Genomic DNA, 14,269 nt, shown 5'->3' on the forward strand with positions numbered 1-14,269 from the left:
GATTGGGGACAGGGATTGGGATTTGTGTCCCTTCCCCATCCGCATCCAGGGCAGGAACAGCCCTAAGTCTGACCCGAACCCATCAGCAGCTCCACCTTCTCAGCTTCACGCTTTCTCTGCTCTGCTCTGCCCCGTACTGAAGCAGGATTATCTGTAATTCGGGAATAAACAGGAAAAATCACCTCGGAGCTAAACTTGGCTGCCTCCCCCTCCTGCCAGCATCAGATGGGATCTACACAGCCAGAGAGTCACAGGAGGAATTTGGATGGATATAATTTATCAGCTTTGAAGTTCTTCTTAACAGGATTTTAAAAGACACAGGATAGGTTGAAAGAATTAATCATTTATTTTACGCAGCATAAAATCTGATTTTTTTTTACATAGTGTTTATCTGAAAATGGCAAGACCTGAAAGTACAAAGTATCAATTTTTGGAAAATTGAGTAATGAGGCTTGACAGTAAGTGGGACAGAGATCCTAACATAACCTGAAGATTGGATTAGAAAGACTATACCCCTTTGTTCCAAAGTTTGATCCCATTTTCTTTTCAGTCAATGTTAAAAACATTGTCTAATAAAAACAAAACAAAACAACAGGTGAAGAAATGCCTCTGTAAGTTGACCTTAAAGGTGAAATCCTTTCCACACTTCCTGAATAACATAACAGTTATTGTAGTGTTAAAAGCCTTAAAAGATCTCTGCATCTCCATATAAAATTTGCAATAAAAAAGGTGAACTGCCTGTTTTCAGGTAAGTCTTCAACACTGAACTTTGTGTAGTTTATGCACACACAGAGTATTGGCTACCAAAGCAATTTTCCCAGCACATATTGCAATAATCCATGCCTTTGTGCTATCAAGAAATTGTTAGCTGTCTTTTCATTACCTCTAAGCATTCTCAACTCTGGTTTTTATACCACAGAATTTTCCAAAGGACAACCATGCTGCAAATAAAGCCATTTAAACATTCAGCTCCATAAACCCTCTCTGAAAACACAGGAATAAACATGCCCTTTTCAGGTTTGACTTGTGAAAATGTGAAAATGTGAAAATTTCCCTCATCAGAGTGGGACAGGATGGGAGGATTGTTACAAACAATGTCTTTATTCAAGTGTTTTGCCTAAATACACATTGCTGTAAAATCAGACAAACTCCGTTGCTCAGATGGAGTTTTTAGGACAAAAAATGTCATGGATGGAGCTCTCAAAGCTCCTTGTGGTTCTGCTCTCCACCTCTGTACTTCCGAGGATGGAAAAAAAGAAGATACAGGACCAGGGCGTATTTCCAAGTGGGATGTGAAAAAAGTCCAGGGAATGTAGTCAAATACACAAAGGAGCTCTTGGCACACAGTAAAATTCAGGGACCATTGGCACAGGTAAAGTTCTGGCTCCAATTCTTCTCCTAATGGCACTGTGAGTATTTTCAACCTACAGTTAATTTTTAAAGCATTGAGGAACTACTTTAAAACAGGCCTGTGAATGGTAAATAAGAAAAACGTATTTTTTGTTAGAAAGCTAAAATTGGAAAATGGAGACCCTAATCTTTTAGCAACTTTTTTTTGGGGAGGGAATGAAAAGGGGTGAATGGCCTAGAAGACAAATCAGAAAAATCAGAGTTACAACCAGCAAATTAGTAGGACAGCGACCATGCTAAAATATGTTTAAGTGATTGTTATAAAATTAAAAAAAAAAAAAAGGAAGAGAACACTTATTAAGGGCTACTTCTTTTTAAATTCTAAAACTTACCTTTTGTGTTTTACTTTTTGCCTACCTCAAAAGAAATTCTGTGTGTGCCTTCATGGTCCAATCTAAAAAATTCCCAGTATTTCAAAGACTATCTGACCACAAAGATCCAGGCAGATACAAACCATTCTTATATTACCACTGCACAGTCATTGATATCAGTATGTTTTACGATTTCCTGTCCTGCTATTTCCCAGCTGGGGGGAAAAAACAGCACTGAGTTACACGGAGAGGGGAATATTCAGCAGCTGGGCAATGATCCTACCCAAAGATGGTTGTGTCCTGTGCTCACCTGGGAGGGGATAACTCCCAGGAGCACCAAAAGGCACCTTGGAGTGCTGGTTTCCAAAATATTCAGGCAGGTGGAGCCTTGCCAAAGGAAATGGGGGCTGTGGGATGTTGCACCTACAGCAGCTGCTGTCTCCATGTGGCTTTTGTGGTTTGGAGCCACCGCGCCCAGGGGTTTGGCTGAAGGCAAGTATTTCTGCTAGCATTCCCAAAGAGAGGGAATAATTCCCATAACCAGGATGCTGGATTACTGCCAAGCCTGGATTAACACCTAATTAAGCCTCAAAAGCCAGCAAATCGAACTGGCTCAGAAGATGGCGCCTATCCCGTTACCAACTTGTCTTCACTTCTCTCAACAGCAGCCAGAAATGAACAATTTATCAGTCAGAGTCAAGTCTGACAGGAACTAATGTATTGGTAAAAAGTACAGCCCTTTCTGAAAAGGATCAATCTCTTATGCTCTTGCAATTTTTAATAAAGCTAAAGGCATCCTATTTATTTTTCTCTCTGTAATTCCTTTTAATTGCACCTCCATAGGTCACTGTACCAGCACCTTTCATTACATCACTGATATTGCTGTTTCTGTTTGTGTCTGAGATGAGGATATGACAACCAACACCAGCCCAGTTGTTGGAAACCCTTATGGAAATCAAAGAAACTTCCAGCAGCACAATCATGTTTTAATATTGGAAAATTTAAGGATCTCTCTTTCTCTCCCTGGCAATGTGCAGTGCTATGCAACTCTCACAAGCCTTTTAATATTTAAAAGGAAAAGCTTGGTAGACAAATGGCTCATCCTTCAGTAAGACAAAGGCAGCCAATACACAGCAAGGAACTGGATCAGGGTGATTTTTTGCTGATGAATTTTACAGCTGTTGACAACAGGAGATACCAAAACCCCTTGATACATTGCATTTAGGATGACTCAACATGCACATCCTAAACACAATCCTTCACCTTAAAAACAGAACAATCCCCTCCACCTAACTGCTTTTACAGCGCCTTTTACAGCCTCATTAAAATGCTTCATCTGTTTCCCTTAGCATTTAAATTGCTCCAAAAAGCCCATGACAATATTTCTAAAAGGCAGCGGGATAGAATTAACCTATTCCCAGGGCTGGGCTCGGGTTTAACCACTGGAACTCCAACCACACTCCCTCCAATCCCTGGTGATGGCACCAATGGTTTTAAATTACCTGCAAGGCTGCAGCCAGGGCAATGCAGCTTCCTGACACTTTCCTGGGACGTGGTGTTACATCAGGGGAGAGCTGTGTCAGCAAGAAATATTGATATTTCTTGCAAGGGATGGTTTGGAGAGCTGTGATTTGGAGCATCCTGTCTTTCATAATAAAGGATATTTTTCTGTACCATCTTTATTCAATACTCTTTTTTTCATTCCCCTTCCCTCCTTTTTTTTTTTTTTTCTTCTTAAGGTGTGGTTTATTCTTACACCTGAAGTTAACAGGTAACAGGAACATAATATACCTCACAACATATATATTTTTTTGAAATATATCAGGGAAAGAGATCACTGAGAGTTACCAAGTGACTACACTTGGTTATGGTGTAGTCTATCACTGTGTTTCATCTTCCACACAAAACTGCTCGAGAGCATTATTTTTCTTAATGTGTTGTAGGCTAAAAATGAACCCTCAAGGGTTTCCATTGCTCTCCTTGTTGCCAGAGCAACAAAGCAATGCTCACCTGAATTTCTGCCACTGTAACTATCAATTTACAAGCCCAGATGAAGTTTGTGCTGCTCGCAGGTGTCACTCACAGCATTTTTACTACAAGCCACGTTTTTAGTGTGAAGGAATGCCAGGAAAACTCAAGAATATATCAGTATTTCTACTTGGTTATTGCTCCTCTTAATTCAAGTGTTTCCCTTCAAATATCTTGACCAAGGACATTCAAAGGGAAAGGGTAATACTTAAATCTTTTACATGAAATCCAGAAAGTCACGATGCAGGGTATTTGGTGGGATTTTCAACAAAAATTTGTTCACCAACTCAGAAGAAATCTCTTTAAAAAGCCTACTCAGAACCTTTCCCAATAAATTCCTTCCTAAAATTCTTTGTGGTGAGGACATAGGAGGTTCTGAGGTGAGGGAGCAGTGATGAAACTTTTTAAGAGCATACAAGTTGTTTTCACTTTCTGAATTGAAAGAGGGTTTATTGTTTAACACTACCCATCCAAAATCCATATGGTGTTTCTGTTTGAAACAAGTGACAGAAGCAGAACTTCTATTGCCATACTGTAGAAAAAGGAGGAACACAACTCTCGAGTTATTTGTTTCGTGTAAAACCAAAGCCAGGAGGACGACGTGGAACTCTTAATTAAAAGATATTAATAAAGAGATATGGAAAATAGAACACTGAGACAACAGTTAAGCTCTATGGCTTATTTCATGTAATTCACAATTTTTCTCCTCTTAGAAACTAAGAGGCAGAGGAAGAAGGAGACAAGCTCAAAATTCCTTCCTGTTTCCAACTTCAAATTCCACGAGAAATCATTTTCAGACGTTGGATCACAGCATCAATTATTTTACTCCACTGAGCCAAGCAATCTGAAAGTGCAAGAATTGAAAAGAAAACCACAGGCACTTCCAGTTATGACATAAAAGACGTAAGGTAGTTAAAAAAAAAAACCCCACAGTGTTTTATTTTCACACACTTGATGTGCACCTCTGTAAATGCACCATTCCTGAAAAAAAAAATTAAAAATCTTTCCTTATTCCATGCAGAGTCAGATGCAGAGGCAGTGTGAATCACAGAGCTATATGAAGGGATTTTGGGCAGAAAATTGTCTAGGCAAGGGATTGAGAAATTCAGAGCTAAGCTTTTTTTTTTATTTCCTCATTTCCCATACAGATATGCAAACTGCTCTGCTATCAAAATGAAAACAAATATTTTTTCCTTTTTTTAAATGTATAAAAAACCTCACAGCCTTGCACTCTTTTCAATCCAAACACTTAGGCCAGTGTTACAGAGAAGCCTGAAACTAGAGAAAAGAAAAATTGTCCTATCTGCAAAGAAAACACCTCATTCCTACCCCAGCATGAAGATCTGCACTTGCAGGATGGAAGCCTGGTCAATACACCCTCCCCGGCTCTCTCCCACTATTGTCTCCAGTCCCACCACGTGTTTGTTTTCAGGCAGGACACACACACACTTTTCATTTGATTGATGCCAAACTGAACATCTCAAGCTGAAAAACAAGCCAGCATAAAGACTTTCACTTCACAGCCTGTCCATAAAGACAGGTGCTTCTCCTTTGAGTTTCTAGGTTGCTGAGCTCAGCCAAATTAAAACAAACCAAAAAGTTGTCGTTCTTATTTTGTTTTCTTTCTGTTACACTCTCTCTAGAAATACAGCAGAACACAGACCTTGCTGTCTTGTCTGTCCATACATATGCAGATCAGCCTTTTCTAAATATCAAACTCAGAAAAAAAAAACAACAAAAACCCCACACAAGAGGGGGAAACTGAAAAGTTTCTTTTTTTTTTTTTTTTTTGGTGCACCAAAGTGGAAAGTCGTGAAGTATTGATTTTTATAAAATCCCAAAAAATTCAAAGCCAAGTAGTTCCATTTGGTTGTATGGAGCATCTTTTGTGCTTCAAGACCAGTTCTAATCCACACACTCACCAGTGGTAGCATCCTTGTAAATTAAGAGAGGTAGTCTTGTTTTACTCTAAGGCTGAACAAGTTTGTTTCCCAGTTTTCACCACCTTGGACTATATTTTGTTACAGCTCTCAGGGAGGGTGACCCTCTCAAGTGGCAGCAGTGATCTCGAGGGAAAGAAACCACAAACCAACACTTCTTCTGGATCTCCCTTGCTTTTTCTCTGCTGCTTAAGTCTGACTTTTCTCCCTCCCCCAAACCATAAGCACAGTTTCAAAATAAACTGATGTAAACAGAAAGCAGTATTCATTTAATGCAATTAATAAGAAAGATTATTATTTTTTTCTCTTTTTCTACAGTCAGGGCTCGATTAGTTAGAAAATACTGACAGCTCCTTTTTCTTTTGTGAAAGAGAGATGGACAATTGTGTTCAGACAGTGGAAGAACATCATGGTGTGGCTTTTTATCTTTTTTTTTTAACTTTTTTCCATTTTTTTTTTTTTTAAGAAGGTACTGTAGAGAGCATAAAGGCTCCTTTTACTGCAGTAACAAATCCAGTACCGTAGCACTTCAGAGGTGGTTAACAGTGCTTTGGTTCAGAACCGGTGTTAGAAAATAAAGCTATAAAAGTCACAATGCAGGGGATTTGGTGGGAATCTCAACAGCGTTTTCTAGGAACGTAGGAGGGACTGAGGAGGCATTGGCTTCTTCCCCTTAGCAGAGCTCTTTGTCCTTGGTCCCGTTTTTGAGTCTGTTTTTGGGATCCAGCCCCTCACTTCCAGCGGTGGCGCACGAGGGAGGACTCGTCGTTGACCACGTCGTTGTCGGTGTAGCGGTGCTGGCAGCGGGGTGGGATGAGCAGCAGCACGATCAGCACCAGCAGGATGGCCCCACACAGGCTCATCAGGGCGTAGGAGGCGATCCAGAGCACGGGCTCGTGGAAGGAGACGCTGGAGACGCAGTTGCTGGCCACGTCTGCCGTGGTGAAAGGGCCCTCGATCTCGGAGACGGGCGCACCGTCAACTTCTGGGGAGCCACAGAAAGGAAAGGATCAGGCAGACATCATTAAAAAGTACTTGTACATCCCCCTGTCATCACAAATCTCAATACACTAGAGTTTTACTGTCACAGACATCTTTTATGGAAAATCCTTTCCTTAGGATTTTTTCTCCTGAGAAGCAGGGAGGCCTCAGGAACAAAATGTAAAAAATTATTATCTGCTGCTGTGGAATGCAACAGGTGCATCTGGGATTGGTCTCATGTGGTTGTTTTTAATTAATGGCCAATCACGGCAGCTGGCTCGGACTCTATCCAAGACAGAAGCCTTCATCATCATTCTTTCTACTCTATTCTTAGCTAGTCTTCTGAGCAAATACTTTCTTCTATTCTTTTAGTATAGTTTTAATGTAATATATATAATAAAATAATAAATCAGCCTTCTGAAACATGGAGTCAGATCCTCATCTCTTCCCTCATCCTCAGACCCCTGTGAACACGGTCATATTTTACTACATTTCTCATTGCAATTAAAACGTGTCTTAGGTTGAAAATGGGTGTGTGTGTTCTATTCCTATCAGTGGGGCAGTTCTCTGCTGTTCCTGGGGCAGTTTTTCCTTTCTCTCTCCCACAGCCAACCCTCCCTGCAGGAGATCTCTGCTGTCCATGGCCACTGAGTGTCCCTGCAGGGCTGATCCAATCCCAGCATCCCATGGGGAGATGCTCCGCCCAGGGGAGGAGCCAAGCATTCCTGCCTGGATCCAATCTGGGCCTGGCACAGCACAGCAGCCTTTGCCCCCTGCATTGCCAGAGGAGCAGCTTTCTGCTGCCCTGCATGGCCAGAGGGAGCCCAGGCCCATCTGCAGCAGCCCTGGAGCTGCAGAGGAAAACTCCCCCCTTGTGCAGGATCCCTGCTGCAGCAGAGCCACAGCTGGCACTGCAGGAGGGCTGAGCCCCCCTGGGATGGGGCTGGGACACCCCCTGACACACAGGGGGCAGGGACTGCTCTGACTCTGGCAGGGTTGTTTTGTATTACTGCATTTTCATTTTATTTTTATTTTTTTCCTAATAAAGAACTGTTATTCCTATCCCCATATCTTTGCCTGAGAGCCCCTTAATTTCAAAATTATAATAATTCATAGGGAGGGGGTTTACATTTTCCATTTCAGGGGAGGCTCCTGCCTTTCTTAGCAGACACCTGGCTTTTCAATGCAAGACAAAACAAAAGAATCCCATGTTTATGAAAAGGGACTCTGAAGCATAAGGAGACTGTGACTCTCCCACATCTCCACAGGCTGTCCAGGAGAGGACAGACATTTCAATTAGTCAAAGCCCAAACCATTGGATCACTTTTTTACCTCTGCACTAATCATTCAAAAATATCCATGTAAATATCCTACATCCACCCTGCTGTAGGGCAAGGCTTGGGAAGTTTTTTGCTCGTTTCTGGCACTTCCAACAACTGGAAAAGCACCTCAGGTGAATCTTTGATCTGTGTTTGCTGTCTTCTTAGGGAGCAGCAGGAAGGTTCATCAGTTTGACAGATACCTGAAAGGACTTTACCCTGAACACAAGGTGCATTGTGGAAAGCAGCCCAGACCTTCTTGTGGATGAAAATCCAGAAGGAAGGGGAGGTGAGGCAGGAGAGCTGGGTGACAGATATCCACAAAAGGGGAGTGGATGAGAGGAAGGTCAGTGTCAGGAGTGAGGAACAGGCACATGAAGGAGCAATGGTGCTGGGCTAGGAGAACTAACCCAGCAACTCAAAAAATGATGACAAAGTTAAGGCAAGGAAGCAGTCATAATTCACTTCTCTAATCAGCCACTTCCATGGCACATCTGAATATTTTTTCATGAGGGCCCCAGTTTTAACTGTCCTGTCTATTTCTCACACATTTTACATACAGGCACACTCTTGCCTGATTGGAAGCGATCCCACTACTAAAAACTGCATCTCTTATTTTCACATATCTTAGTCACAACTGCTGAAACCACATTTAAAGAGACTACCATAAACTACCCCCTTGGAAGGAAGGAGGGAGCCTGGATTTTGCAAAGCTAACCTTTAAGGTTCTTCAGGTTTAAAAAAAATGCAGAATAGGTTGGTTCCTTTAGCTGCATAGATTTTGGTCGTCATTCAGTGCCTGGCCTCACAAGACCTTGTATTATTTTAAGATTTAGGTTTTGTTAGATTCAATTCAATTCAATTGTGGGCTGGTGTTGAAAGGGGCAATCCTGCACCCTCACTCCTGTCCCTCACAGCCCCGTTGGTGTTGGAGGAGGGAATGGGAGGCTGCAACTTGCAGATCAGATGGGACACCAGCCTTCACAACAAACAAAATGCCCAAACAAGGAATTTTCTGTGGAATCACTCATCTGAACCAGCCCTTTCTCCACCCCTAAGTGTGGGAAGGCTCCTTGAGCAGGAATATGCTGTGAGAGCAAACTGGGGGCACCCGAGGCTGCACCCACGAGGACCCTGGTGCTGGTGAATAACCAAACACCCACTCCCCAAACTCATTAGATGGTAAAAACTCTGCCTAGAAAGGTCTGTGGAAGAAATCCTTTTTGTCCAGAGCCCCAGGATTGCACTTTGCAATTATTTCTTGTGCAATTATTTCTAATGCAATTATTTCTTCTGGACATCTCACCCCCTCACACCATTGGTTTGTCTCTATGAAGTTCTGCAGCAACACCAAACTCAACCACATTTAACACCAATTTCAAATGCAAGGCCTAGATATCATTATTTAGTTGTATTTTGAAGAAGTGAGGGAGGAAAGCAAAAGCAGCACAATTTTCCACCTTGAAAATTACTTTGAACATAAACAGTCTCTAATTACTCATTATTTGGCTCCAGCACAATAATTACGCCTATTAAAGAAGACAATACAAAACTGTTGCCATAGTGGCTGACATTTTAAATTGCATTTTGAGAATGCTTGATAGCAGCACAGCCTCTGCTTTCTTCCCTCCAAAAGGGAAAAAAGTTTTCCCTCACACTCTTTCACCTTCAGGGAAATTGAGAGGAAATTTGCCTAAATTGTTCAAAGAAACCCTTAACATAAACTAACAGTCACACACTCAGCATATTGCACATTAACTGAATTAGAGGATTTTGATGTATTATTTTAGAATATCTGGTGGTACCTAACTACAGTACTTGTATAACCTTGAATAAATGAGATTTTCTTCATTGTTGGTAATTACAGGACAAAAAAGGTGCCTCTGGAAAAATGCTATTTTCTAACATTTGTGTAGAACTCAACACATGCTAGCTCACCCACTTGGATGGTGACAAAAGCAGTAAACCTGGAATCAGATAAAATTCATAATAGAATTGTGAACTACAGCTTGAAAGGGGCCCCTGGAAGTCACCTAGACCAGGATCCTACTCAGAGCAGGACTGTCAGAATCAACAGATCAGTTCTGCTGCAGGTTTATCCAGCCAGGCCTTGTAAAACCCCGAGGATGGGGACCCTGTTTCAGTGCTGTGCCACCCACCTGGTGAAGAAAAAACTCCTCATGTCCAATGTTCCTGAATGTCCCTGGTAGATGTTGCTCTTTCTTATGTAATTTCATTTTCACCTTCCTTAGCTTGCATTCAGCTAAGGGCCTACCAAACCCCAGTTCTTTTCCCACAGGGTTATTTATTTCTTCCTGATTTTTTTTTTTTCTTTGCTTGGAAAGGGACCTTAAAGATTATCTAGTTTAAATCCCATGCCACGGGCAGGGAACTTTCCATTAGACCAGGCTGTTCAAAGCCCCATCCAACCTGGCCTTGAACATTTCCAGGTTGCTTCACTAAAACCAACTCGTTGATCTGAACATCCTGTCTCAAGAAGGAACCTGATCCAAAAATCTGTCCTAGTCGTCCTGTAAATACTAGATTATCAACAGGCAACTCATAATTATTTGTCTGAATAAGCCTTAAAGGGTTTCATGTAATGAGTTAAAGGCAAATTTCCTGCTGCAATGGAAGAGCTTCTTGCAACTATCTAACTTTCCTGTCACAGACATCTTTTATGGAAAATCCTTTCCTTAGGATTTTTTCTCCTGAGAAGCTGGGAGGCCTCAGGAACAAAATGTAAACATTGATTATCTGCTGCTGTGGAATGCAAAAGGTGCATCTGTGATTGGCCAATGTTGGTTGTTTCTAATTAATGGCCAATCACAGTCAGCTGGCTCACTGTCTGTCCGAGCCACAAGCCTTTGTTATGTTATTCTTTCCTTCTTTCTCTATTCTTAGCTGGCCTTCTGAAGAAATCCTTTCTTCTATTATTTAATATAGTTTTAGTATAATATATATAAAAAAATAATAAATCAGCCTTCTGAAACATGGAGTCTGATCCTCGTCTTTCCCCTCATCCTTGGACCCCTGTGAACACCGTCACACTTTCCTCATTCTTGGTACATCCTGGAGAATAAAAATGATCAAAGGAATAATATTGAATAAGCCAGTTCTCAACTCTAGCCAGGCAACCTGGAAGTAACCTGGAAGTTCAATGAAATTAAGGTTTTTAGTGCTGTTCCCATAATTTGTATAATCATCATGTACAGCTCTACCACCTTAGAAAATCAATTGGATTTAATTTAATGCTCACACTAAGAAAGCAAAAGTCATTGCAAAGCCACACTGAACAGTCTTTAACATTCCTCTGTTCCTGAAGATTGGAGCCACCAGTAATTCAGTTTAATTTATGCTCACGAGCTGCCTAGAAGGCTCCCAATAAATGCCATGAACACAGTTGCTATGGAGGGCAGGGCTGGCCTCCACGGGAAGCTCCATCCCTCATCCTGCACTCACAGCCGTGGCTCTCTCATCCAAGGGCTGTTAAATATGGAAACCACAAGCTGTGAAGGAGTAAAACTCAGCATCACTGGCACAATCCAGCAAAATGTCATCTGCCTCATGTGAGTGGAATCTGGCAGCTCCGTGCATCTCGTCTCAGCTGATTCCTCAGGAAGCCGAGTTCCTGTGATGCTGGTGAGACATGTGCAGAGAACGTGGACAAGGAGACCAGGAGGAAATGGCTTGGAGCACCAGCTGGGTGTAATCCCATGTCCAAGCTCATGGAAATTCCAGTGGCAGCTCTGTTCAGCAAGCTCAGCTCTTCCTCTCCGGCAGAACTACCTGAAGTGGCCAAACTGTGCTTGCAGGGAGCAATACGAACACCACAATGTTGTTATTATGGTTCTCAGATTATTTTTCTCACCAAAGCAGTTCCAATGCACAGCAGCTCCCCTGCTGACCATGTGTTCTCTCTGATGCCCCTTCCTCCCCACACTGATGCCTGCAGCAGGATGGGGCAGGAGGCAGCTCCACTCTTGCTCCAGCTGCAGTCAGGAGGCACCAGGAAGAATGAAAGGCAGGGAAACCTGGCCTGCAGCATTTGTCCAGTTACACTCTCCTGCCAGATGCAGTCAAAATGTGTCTTTCATCACTGCCTGGCACCTCACAGAAGTGTCCATAAAGCAACTCGTATCAATATCCAGATTTTCACTGAAAGCAAGCTGAAAGCCAACAAGTCTGAGCTTGTTAACAATGGCGAGAGAGAGAGAGAGAGAGAGAGAGAGAGAGAGAGAGAGAGAGAAAGAAAGAGAGAAAGAAAGAAAGAAAGAAAGAAAGAAAGAAAGAAAGAAAGAAAGAAAGAAAGAAAGAAAGAAAGAAAGAAAGAAAGAAAGAAAGAAAGAAAGAAAGAAAGAAAGAAAGAAAGAAAGAAGAAAGAAAGAAAGAAAGAAAAAGAAAGAAAGAAAGAAAGAAAGAAAGAAAGAAAGAAAGAAAGAAAGAAAGAAAGAAAGAAAGAAAGAAAGAAAGAAAGAAAGAAAGAAAGAAAGAAAGAAAGAAAGAAAGAAGGAAGCTTTAAAACTGCCCTAGAGCTGCAACTCAGCCTGCCAGTATCTCTGTTTTTCCCTTCATTAAGCACTCCAGTTCTAACTACCTTTACCTTCTCTAAGACCTTAAAGAAGCACTGCCACCTCCAGTCCTTTGTCTCACCTGAAGTTTGCATGAGAAATGTTTTTCAGGGCATAGACCATTCCTGTTTGGGACAGAGACCTGAATATGGGTGCAGATCCTTCCCCTCATCTCCCACTTGTGATGTCAAAGCAATGTCTGAACAACAAGGGGAAGAAACCCCAAAGCTTTTGGGTTTTAGCTGCCTTTGGTGAGAAAAGAGAAATCATGAAAGTTAACCAGCACAGTAAAATCAGCCAGAAATGATGAGCTTCCTCACAGCTAATTGATAAATTAATGGCTTTCAGCTTACAATGAGAAAAGTAATTGTTTAGAATTAACACAAACACTACACAGTCTTAATGTGAGTCCCATTTTCACCTCAGTTCTTTCTTTGCCAATTTCTGAGGGGCTGAACAGGCTGAATTTACATTAAGAGAAAAGTGTGAGCAAGGCACTTCACTGCACACTTCAAGAGTTGGTTGAAGAATCCATTTATGCACAGCTCAGAGCAGGAACCAGCCCAAAATGAAGCTGCATTAAAAAAAACCAGGGACTCATCTGATCTAACTGTTGGGGAAAATGCACACACAGACAGATGTCCCAGAAAGATCATCTCTGTGAGAGGGAAGAACCCAGCAGATACCCAGAGCTGAGCCTGATTCACTTCATGCCAAAAGATATTGCAATAGTTTTCGGTTTTATTTATTCTTTTCTTTCCCCCCTTCCTTTGAAATGTGAATAACTTGGAATTTCTTCAAAACACACCCTTCACACTGCAGGAGTACCCGCACTTTCTGCCAACAGATACGTGGCAAAGGTGTTTCTCTGATTTTCCTCACTCCCCAAATCCTGAGAAATTTTCCTCTTACCTGCACAGGGACTCACTGCGAAGCCCACTCTCCTCTGGGCTCTGTCAAAGATGACATAAAATCCTTCCATGACTGTAGCACCAATGACCAGAGCGTTTGTGGAGGAGGAGATGCCGAATCTGTAGCACTGCAAATTATCCCCTATCACGAGGATGGGTTGAATGTAAAGCTGTTAAAAGGAAAATATAAAAAAAATATATTACATATATTATAAAAATAAAAATAAAGCCAGAGTATAAAAAGCAATACCTTACAGCAGGTAGAAGTTCAGACTTTTTCATTTTTATAGTTCAGGCATGAAAATTCCACTGGAAATGGAGAATGGATAGGGGCAAACAGATTTTTGTACATGATTTAAAACTGGTCAAAGCTAACAGGCAGGTAAAGAGGTAAAGCTGGTGGATTCTAAAATGAGTTTGAACACAGTCAGTCGCTACATGCAGGTCAACAGCAAATTCTCAAGATTCTCACTTTTTACCATATTTTCTATAAGGGAAGGATGGCTGAGGCAGAGCCTGGGAGATGAACTCAAATTAGAGAATTAGTTATTAAAAGAATTATTAGGATGGAGTTGATTCAGAGAGCATTCACTGTCAGCTGCAAGGTTCTAGATTTTATAAATTCAAGTCACATTTCACCCCCTGTCTCCTCGGGGAAGATGAATGATTGTCAAGCTACATGATCAATACAGAAAAAGCTTATCATAAGGCTTTACTATATTTCAAGTTAAAATGTACTTAATAGGTTCATTCTTTCCTTTGCTCCTGCCTGTCCCTTGAGGTAAAAGAATGTATTAG

The 14,269-nt window shown here is 41.6% G+C and overlaps 1 protein-coding gene across 1 annotated transcript in view; it reads right to left on the reverse strand.

Annotated features, from left to right (window-relative positions):
* Positions 1 to 323: 323 nt before the first annotated feature.
* Positions 324 to 14,269, reverse strand: part of BACE2 (beta-secretase 2) — a 59,689-nt gene continuing 45,743 nt past the window's right edge. The window contains exons 8-9 of the mRNA XM_059465997.1: positions 13,473 to 13,641; positions 324 to 6,674 (exon numbers count right to left, since the gene is read on the reverse strand). Of these exons, the coding sequence (XP_059321980.1) occupies positions 6,421 to 6,674; positions 13,473 to 13,641 (423 nt within the window). The 3' untranslated portion in view covers positions 324 to 6,420. The remainder of the gene's footprint in view (positions 6,675 to 13,472; positions 13,642 to 14,269) is intronic.

This window comes from Ammospiza nelsoni, chromosome 2 (assembly GCF_027579445.1).
Source record: "Ammospiza nelsoni isolate bAmmNel1 chromosome 2, bAmmNel1.pri, whole genome shotgun sequence".
Taxonomy (NCBI): domain Eukaryota; kingdom Metazoa; phylum Chordata; class Aves; order Passeriformes; family Passerellidae; genus Ammospiza; species Ammospiza nelsoni.